The sequence below is a fragment of the Palaemon carinicauda genome, chromosome 27 (genome assembly GCF_036898095.1).
Source record: "Palaemon carinicauda isolate YSFRI2023 chromosome 27, ASM3689809v2, whole genome shotgun sequence".
Classification (NCBI taxonomy): Eukaryota; Metazoa; Arthropoda; class Malacostraca; order Decapoda; family Palaemonidae; genus Palaemon; species Palaemon carinicauda.
This window is the reverse complement of record NC_090751.1, coordinates 9,043,683-9,053,682: the sequence shown is the minus strand read 5'-3', so window position 1 is coordinate 9,053,682 and position 10,000 is coordinate 9,043,683. Positions and strand designations below refer to the sequence as shown.

Here is a 10,000-nt window from a genome sequence, read left to right as displayed (position 1 = left end):
AGAGTCGGGATGAAGAAGAAATCGGATCCAGGGGGGAAGGTAAGGCGTCTCTCGCGCGTATAGTACAGGAACCTCTTCTGTCTGGAAAGTCCGTCTTTCTTCTCTTTCTCATCCTCTTCCTCCTCCATTTCGCCCTTTTCCTTACCCTCCACCTCTTCTTTGTTTCCTGTCATCTTATGCATTCTCTCCTCCTCCTCCTCCTCCTCCTCGTACTTTTCCTCTCTTCCCTCTACCTCAAACTTTTCGTCTCTTCCCGCTACCTCGTCTTTCTTCTCTCTTCCCTCTACCTCATTTTTCTTCTGTCTTCCATCTACCTCGTCTCTCATCTCTCTTCCCTCTATCTCATCTTTCTTCTCTCTTACATCTACCTCGTCTTTCTTCTCTCTTCCCTCTATCTCATCTTTCTTCTCTCTTTCATCCACTTCGTCTTTCTTCTTTCTCCCCTCTACCTCATCTTTCTTCTCTCTTCCATCTACCTCGTCTTTCTTCTCTCTTCCCTCTACCTCGTCTTTCTTCTCTCTCCCCTCCACATCGTCCGTTACAGGTCTGGAATTGAGAACAGAAGAGGAAACTCTCATTAATGACATGCAACAACTCGATACCAAAGTCTGTAGAACAGAAACGTTGTCTCAGCTTGTCGGAAAATAATAAGAAAAGGGAAAAAAAATCTATCTTAAGGTCGAGGTTATAAGTCCCTTCACTGAGACATCAAAAAGTATCGTAATTTCTTAGTTCAGTTATGAAATCGGATAATTCTGATAATGAACAATCTGATTGTCAAGCTACGAAAGGAAAAGACAATTGGTTCCTGATATAAAAATGAAGCTCGAACCTAGAAGTTTTATTCCAGCTGTGACCAGGCTGTGGAATGGTCTTCCTAAACGGGTTTTTGAATCAATAGAACTTCAAAAGTTCAAAGTTGCAGCAAACTTTTTTTTGTTGAACAGGCTGACATAAGTCTTTTTTATAATCTATATATGAATTGTCTGTTTTAATGTTGTTAATGTGTTTTTTTTATATTTAAAAGAATTTATTTTAATCTTTTCATTACATCTTATATCGTTTATTTATTTCCTTTTCCTTTCCTCACTGGGCTATTTTTTCATGTTGGAGCCCTTGGACTTATAGCATTTTGCTTTTCCAATTAGGGTTGTAGCTTGGCTAGCAATAATAATAATAATTATAATAATAATGATAATAATAATAATAATAATAATAATAGAAGTATTGTATCTATATAATGATACACTCGAGCACACTAATCTATTTGATTTCTCTTCCTCTTGTTATTTTGATTTTTTATAGCTTATATATGATAGATTTGTTTTAACATTATTATTATTCCTAAACTTTTCTTGTAGTATATTTCCTTATTTCCTTTCCTCACAGCTATTTTTCCTGTTGGAGCCTTTGGGCTTATAGCATCCTGCTTTTCCAACTAGGGTCGTAGCTTAGCAAGTAATAATAATAACAATATAGGCAGTATACTGACTGTATAGTGGCGAACTTATTGATGGTGGTATTGTTGCTCTTTTGTGTTGCAAACATGGGCTCCAGCCGAGTTTAGTATTCATAATAAGTTTAAGTCAATTCTTTTTAGTGAGGTAGATTTACACAGACTCGCTGGGGTGCCCTTTTAGCTCGGAAAAGTTTCCTGATCGCTGATTGGTTGGACAAGATCATTCTAACCAATCAGATTATAGGAAACTTTTCTGAGCTAAAAGGGCACGAATGCAAGTCGGTGCAAATGTGCCTCATTAAAAAAAAAATTGAGTTTAAGTGTTCGTATCAATACATCGTTGGTGCACTGAACCAAATTCCAAATTCCTTGTTGGAATTCAATCACTTATACTGTACATCTCGTCATTAATTACTTGTTTTATACATTCCCCTGCTAATTGCGGGTTTGCTGAGGTTATTGTGCCAATAAAAATATGGAAACAGTAGGTCGATTCACTTAACACTAATTCACCTCTGGAAACGCCCCTTCCCCCCCCCCCCCCTCCAATTCATCGGTATAATGCAATTCTTTATTTATCTTCTGTAAATTGACGAAAACATTATTGAATTGTTCAAAAATTAATCACTACGGAAATTCTTGAGCATATTTCCATTGAATAATTCACAAGTAATGGTACATTCCATGAAGGTTACAGAGTAATTAAAGAAATTGGCGATAGATAATCATCGCAATTATTCATTACTAGTGTATGCAACCAGTCAAAAATGACAGCTAAATATTCAAATAGATATGCATATACGTTCACCCCCCACCCCCTTCCTAACTACAACACGGCAGTTGTGGTTTCCGATTGTACCTCTCGGGGTACTCCCACTCACCAGGGTATGCCCACTCTCTCTTCCGCCTACCGAGGGAAAGTGAAAGACCGTGAAGGTAATGTCTGGCAATGCCGCTCGGCGTGACCGGAATATATATACAGTATATATATATATATATATATATATATATATATATATATATATATATATATATATATATATATACGTGTGTGTGTGTGTGTAGCCGGAAATTTGCTTTATATCATATAGGGGATATTACTAAATTTATTTTTTTTTATATCTATAATAACCAAGATCGGGTAGCTTATGCTATTCACAGAAGAATAGTTCCCACTGTACTCACATCAACTTGGGTGGTGGATGAGCTGTGGCGTTGGAGAAAAGCGAGTGGAGACACAGCTGAGTATAAAAGGAACAGTCTCCTGTCTCCTTTCCTGCCTTCTCAGCCGCTAAGTAATCCGAGAGGCGCACTTCGGCGTAGGCTGCCCTGCTTACGCTGATAAGAAGAAAAAAAAAGATGAAGTTACATCATGAGAGGAAGAAAATAAAATAAAATTACATCTTGATTACAGGTCAAGTTTTCGATCCCGGTGTATGTCAACGTAAAACACATAGTTGAAGGAATTGGAAATCTTATTTCTAGAAATTTTTAACTCTCTCTCTCTCTCTCTCTCTCTCTCTCTCTCTCTCTCTCTCTCTCTCTCTCTCTCTCTCTCTCTCTCTGAGTGAATCTTGCACCTCCCAAGTTATGTTGTACTGCGCAGTACATAATCTCCCAACATGCAGTCTTAGGAGTATTTTATTAGGTTGGCTAACTGTAAATTTTGTGAAACATTTACTTCTTAATTTTTTCTTGTTTCACATAATTCACAGTATATTTCCCATATTAGTTTCATCCATATAGAAATGTTTCATGCAAAGGGTGTAAGAAGTACAATTGGACGCTTGAATCCCTGGTACACCACGAACTAAGGAAGTACCCCCAACAACACCCTTACTGCACAGCGAGTTCCGGTGTTTATCCCCGCCCACCACACCTGCCACCTCTCCTTCCACTATCTGTTTGGTTACTCGCCGGGAAGTAAGAGTATGACAGGATGCACATTTTACATAACTATTCTCTTTCCATATAGGTTAAATACGTTTTCTACTATGAGCCTGGACATATAGAGGATGTAAATTGAAAAATTATTATACCACAGTGGGGTTCGAACCCAGCCTGATAAGACAGCGATTGGGGTAGGATGTTGAGATCTACTGGCGCAAAGTCATTATAGTATTGACTTTGTACTGGCCTAGATAATTATCTCTAGCTATATGACGTTACGCACAGTTCATTACTTTTATTGTTTTGAAATGACACAAAACATTCTAATAGACGAGGCAGAAGGATATTACTGGATGTTAAAAGACCCGTGCACACACACGCACACATCCACACACACACACACACACATACACACAATCACTGTTAACCAAAAGCCCACAGAGGGAAAATCTGTTACCTGAATAGGAGTTTCAGAATCTGGGCAGAATCTCTGTTAACCAAAGAACCGCAGATGGAAAATCTGTTACCTGAAGAGGAGTTTCAGAATCTGGGCACAATCACTGTTAACCAAAGAACCGCAGAGGGAAGATCTGTTACCTGAAGAGGAGTTTCAGAATCTGGGCACAATCACTGTTAACCAAAGAACCGCAGAGGGAAGATCTGTTACCTGAAGAGGAGTTTCAGAATCTGGGCACAATCACTGTTAACCAAAGAACCGCAGAGGGAAGATCTGTTACCTGAAGAGGAGTTTCAGAATCTGGGCACAATCACTGTTAACCAAAGAACGGCAGAGGGAAAATCTGTTACCTGAATAGGAGTTTCAGAATCTGGGCACAATCTCTGTTAACCAAAGAACCGCAGAGGGAAAATCTGTTACCTGAAGAGGAGTTTCAGAATCTGGGCACAATCTCTGTCAACCAAAGAACCGCAGAGGGAAAATCTGTTACCTGAAGAGGAGTTTCAGAATCTGGGCACAATCACTGTCAACCAAAGAACCGCAGAGGGAAAATCTGTTACCTGAAGAGGAGTTTCAGAATCTGGGCACAATCTCTGTAAACCAAAGAACCGCAGAGGGAAAATCTGTTACCTGAAGAGGAGTTTCGGAATCTGGGCACAATCACTGTTAACCAGAGAACAACAGAGGGAAAATCTGTTACCTGAAGAAGAGTTTCAGAATCTCGGCACAATCACTGTTAACCAGAGAACCCCAGAGGGAAAATCTGTAACCTGTAGAAGAGTTTCAGAATCTCGGCACAATCACTGTTAACCAGAGAACCACAGAGGGAAAATCTGTTACTTGAAGAGGAGTTTCAGAATCTGGGCACAATCACTGTTAACTAGAGAACCACAGAGGGAAAATCTGTTACCTGAAGAGGAGTTTCAGAATCACGGCACAATCTCAGTTAACCAAACAACCGTAGAGAGAAAGTCTGTTACCTGAAGAGGAGTTTCAGAATCTCGGCACAATCACTGTTAACCAAAGAACCGCAGAGAGAGAATCTGGTACCCGAAGAAGAGTTTCAGAATCTGGGCACAATCACTGTTAACCAAAGAACCACAGAGAAAAAATCTGTTACCCGAAGAGGAGTTTCAGAATCTCAACACAATAACTGTTAACCAAAGAACAGCAGAGAGAAAATCTGTTACCTGAAGAAAAGTTTCAGAATCTGGGCACAAACACTGTTAACCAAAGAACCGCAGAGAGAAAATCTGTTACCTGAAGAGGAGTTTCAGAATCTGGGCACAATCACTGTTAACCAAAGAACCGCAGAGGGAAAATCTGTTACCTGAAGAGGAGTTTCAGAATCTGGGCACAATCACTGTTAACCAAACAACCGCAGAGGGAAAATCTGTTACCTGAAGAGGAGTTTCAGAATCTGGGCACAATCACTGTTAACCAAAGAACCGCAGACGGAAAATCTGTTACCTGAAGAGTAGTTTCAGAATCTCGGCACAATCACTGTTAACCAAAGAACTGCAGAGGGAAAATCTGTTACCTGAAGAGGAGTTTCAGAATCTGGGCACAATCTCTGTTAACCAAAGAACCACAGAGGAAAAATCTGTTACCTGAAGAGGAATTTCAGAATCTCAGCACAATCACTGTTAACCAAAGAACCGCAGAGAGAAAATCTGTTACCTGAAGAAGAGTTTCAGAATCTGGGCACAATCACTGTTAACCAAAGAACCACAGAGAGAAAATCGATTACCTGAACAGGAGTTTCAGAATCTGGGCACAATCACTGTTAACCAAAGAACAGGAGAGGGAAAATCTGTTACCTGAAGTGGAGTTTCAGAATCTGGGCACAATAACTGTTAACCAAAGAACAGGAGAGGGAAAATCTGTTACCTGAAGAGGAGTTTCAGAATCTTGGCACAATCTCTGTTAACCAAAGAACTGCAGAGGGAAAATCTGTTACCTGAAGAGGAGTTTCAGAATCTGGGCACAATTACTGTTAACCAAAGAACCGCAGAGGGAAAATCTGTTACCTGAAGAGGAGTTTCAGAATCTGGTCACAATCACTGTTAACCAAAGAACCGCAGAGGGAAAATCTGTTACCTGAAGAGGAGTTTCAGAATCTGGGCACAATCACTGTTAACCAAAGAACTGCAGAGGAAAAATCTGTTACCTGGAGAGGAGTTTCAGAATCTGGGCACAATCTCTGTTAACTAAAGAACCACAGAGGGAAAATCTTTTACCTGAAGAGGAGTTTCAGAATCTGGGCACAATCACTGCTAACCAAAGAACTGCAGAGGGAAAATCTGTTACCTGAAGAGGAGTCTCAGAATTTCGGCACAATCACTGTTAACCAAAAAACTGCAGAGGGAAAATCGGTTACCTGAAGAAGAGTTTCAGAATCTGGGGACAATCACTGTTAACCAAAGAACCGCAGAGGGAAAATCTGTTACCCAAAGAGGAGTTTCAGAATCTTGGCACAATCACTGTTAACCAAAGAACCGCAGAGGAAAAATCTGTTACCTGAAGAGGAGTTTCAGAATCTGGGCACAATCACTGCTAACCAAAGAACTGCAGAGGGAAAATCTGTTACCTGAAGAGGAGTCTCAGAATTTCGGCACAATCACTGTTAACCAAAAAACTGCAGAGGGAAAATCGGTTACCTGAAGAAGAGTTTCAGAATCTGGGGACAATCACTGTTAACCAAAGAACAGCAGAGGGAAAATCAGTTACCTGAAGAGGAGTTTCAGAATCTTGGCACAATCTCTGTTAACCAAAGAACCGCAGAGGAAAAATCTGTTACCTGAAGAGGAGTTTCAGAATCTGGGCACAATCACTGTTAACCAAAGAACTGCAGAGGGAAAATCTGTTACCTGAAGAGGAATTTCAGAATCTGGGCACAATCACTGTTAACCAAAGAACCGCAGAGGGAAAATCTGTTACCTGAAGAGGAGTTTCAGAATCGGGGCACAATAACTGTTAACCAAAGAACAGCAGAGGGAAAATCTGTTACCTGAAGAGGAGTTTCAGAATCTGGGCACAATCACTGTTAACCAAAGAACCGCAGAGGGAAAATCTGTTACCTGAAGAAGAGTTTCAGAATCTGGGCACAATCACTGTTAACCAAAGAACCGCAGAGGGAAAATCTGTCACCTGAAGAGGAGTTTCAGAATCTCGGCACAATCTCTGTTAACTAAAGAACCACAGAGGGGAAATCTGTCACCTGAAGAAGAGTTTCAGAATCTGGGCACAATCACTGCTAACCAAAGAACCACTGAGGGAAAATCTGTTACCTGAAGAGGAGTTTCAGAATCTGGGCACAATCACTGCTAACCAAAGAACTGCAGAGGGAAAATCTGTTACCTGAAGAGGAGTTTCAGAATCTCGGCACAATCACTGTTAACCAAAGAACAGCAAAGGGAAAATCGGTTACCTGAAGAGGAGTTTCAGAATCTGAGCACAATCACTGTTAACCAAAGAACCGCAGAGGGAAAATCTGTTACCTGAAGAGGAGTTTCAGAATCTGGGCACAATCACTGTTAACCAAAGAACCACAGAGGGAAAATCTGTTACCTGAAGAAGAGTTTCAGAATCTGGGCACAATCACTGTTAATCAAAGAACCACAGAGGGAAAATCTGTTACCTGAAGAAGAGTTTCAGAATATGGGCACAATCACTGTTAACCAAAGAACCGCAGAGGGAAAATCTGTTACCTGAAGAGGAGTTTCAGAACCTCGCCGAGGAAGCCATGGTTTCTGAGTGGCCCTTGGAAGATTTCACAGATAGCCCTTTGGACGCAAGGCTTTCCAAGAAGACCAACTGTCTCGATAATGTCCTCGATCACTTGAAATATCATGACCCTGTAGTGATAAAAATAAAAGTCACTTAGAAAGAAATATATCTTTAAGGTTTTTTTTTTATTCATTCATGTTAACGTATTTGTTTGATAATTCACTGTTTATTTATTTGTTTATTAAATTTACCGTTAGATTAATGCAATGTAAATCTCAAGTCAGCATGAAAACAAAAGAATTTGTTGTTGTTTTTTTTTTTTATCACGAAATCTAACCTCTCATCATCTAATATTGCGCAAATTGTCACTAGGTCGTCTGAATGAATAGACTGATAACGGTTATAGAATAAAATATCATTCTTATTATTACTCATTACTGGCATTTATGTATCCTACTTGTAAGTTAACTTCATAAGCATCACAAAACTCGTATTATTGAGGATTTTGAGACATCAAATTCCAGTTAACTCTACATCATTCCTATGTGTTTCTCTTTCTTGGGTTAGAGTTATCTTGCTTGAGTGTACATTCGAGTGCACTATCTTATTTCTCTTCCTCTTCTTTTTTAAAGTTTTGAAATATTTATTTTAATGTTGTTACTGTTCTTAGAATATTTTATTTTTTATTTTTTCCATTCCTCACTGGGCTATTTTCCCTGTTGGAGCCCCTGGGCTCATAGCATCCTGCTTTTCCATCTAGAATTGTAGCTTAGCAAGTAAAAATAATAATAATAATGATAATAATAATATCTTACCCTTGACCTATGTCTCACCTGTCTCCTCCGGCCAAATTGACCCCGGGCACGCTGTCTTCACCAGGTCCTCCGCCATTTAAATATAAAAACGGCAACACAAACCAAGGGTTTTCTGCTGACGTGTAGCCCAGACTCTCCGTCGCAACTGGAGAGAAACTCGGTTCAAGTCAACTGTTCTGTGTTACTTGAGAGGTTTGTGTCAAGGGTCGTTACGTGGAAACAATGATTTATCAAATGGAAGGTAAAAGGTTAAGATAACATAATCTTTGTCTTTTATCACTTTCATTACTATTATGGAAGATATTTAAAGGTTTAAAGGTCGTTCGTGGATGGCAGAGGCAAGTGGCAGTGACAATGCCCTAGAGCAGTGGTTCCCAAACTGGGGGAAATTTCCAGCTTCCTGGGGGGAAATGATTACACATGAAGCAGGCTCACCATTCTCACTAATTTAATTTTAAAGTAGAAGAGCAAACAAAAGTCCTTTTATTTGTTATTAACCGGCTCTATGGCTATGCTTAGTTGTTACTAACTGCTCTCTAACCAATTTACTCTGTAATTATATGTTTATCAGTATATTTGCACATTTGAAAAATAAATTAGTAAATAGTCTCAAGTGTATTTCAACCACTCTTTCCCTCATACACATGAAGGGGGTGATATCTGTATGGTTGAACTGGGTGCAGGGGGGAAATGACAAAAAAAAAGTTTGGGAACCACTGCCTTAGAGAGTGAACATATATACATATGATTAGCATCCTAAGCCCCCTCTCCACCCAAGCTAGGTCCAATGAGTGCCAGGCAATGTAGGTAGACCCAAAGGCTCTCCTAAACCCCCGTACTTAGCTCACAAGGATGGTGGGGTCGCAGCCAATAGAAGAAACTATCAAGCTTGAGTGGGTGTCGAATCTCAGTCCAGCGGATCTTCATGCAGGGATGTTTCCAATAGGCGGTCACTTAATATCAAATAACAAATATTACTTGTGGGAGGACTGCATACTTCCATGTAAATATATTAACTGTTATTAATGTAATTTTAAACGTTTTTTTTCCTGGGAATCTACCAAACTGGGGTTCGAGTCCCGCTAAAGCTTGATAGTGTTTTGCAGCATCTGCAACCTCACCATCCTTGTGAGCTAAGGATGGAGTGTTTTGGGGAGTCTATCGGTCTACGTGCTGAATCATCAACAGTCATTGCCTGACTGTCTCTGGTCCTAGCTTGGATGGAGAGGAGACTTGGTTGTTATTCATATGTATATTTGGTGTCTCAATGTCGTTTTTCTGCTAGGGCATTGCCTCAGTCTCTTGCCTCGGCCATTCATGAGTGACCTTTAAACCTTTAAAAGCAAAAAAACTTACTAGTAAAATCGTAGTCTGAAGTCAGCGTTGCTACATAGCCAACAGGTCCGTTCCTTAACGCATTCAAAGCAAGTGTCAATTTAAAATTCAGTAACGTCCCAGGAGGCAAGGACAGTTTCCTATCCGATGTGAAGAAGAGGAAGCGCTTTTGGCGCGAATGTTCTTCGTCGATGTCAGTGGCGTTGTCACCGATGTATTGATCGGAAAGGATTTCATTGCTGATCTTCTCCCTCCTGCGAGTAGCGGAGGATAGAAGAATAGCACATTAAAATCAAACAATTATATATGCACACA

The 10,000-nt window shown here is 40.0% G+C and overlaps 1 protein-coding gene across 2 annotated transcripts in view; it reads right to left on the bottom strand.

The window, feature by feature from the left end:
• The window catches only part of LOC137621097 (uncharacterized), a 21,615-nt gene that overhangs the window by 4,790 nt on the left and 6,825 nt on the right, over positions 1-10,000 (bottom strand). For both annotated transcript variants that reach the window (XM_068351531.1, XM_068351532.1), the window contains exons 3-7: positions 9,707-9,939; positions 8,369-8,495; positions 7,517-7,663; positions 2,645-2,797; positions 1-546 (exon numbers count right to left, since the gene is read on the bottom strand). The exon at positions 1-546 is cut by the window's left edge and continues 74 nt beyond it. In XM_068351531.1, coding sequence (XP_068207632.1) covers positions 1-546; positions 2,645-2,797; positions 7,517-7,663; positions 8,369-8,495; positions 9,707-9,939 — 1,206 coding nt within the window. The remainder of the gene's footprint in view (positions 547-2,644; positions 2,798-7,516; positions 7,664-8,368; positions 8,496-9,706; positions 9,940-10,000) is intronic.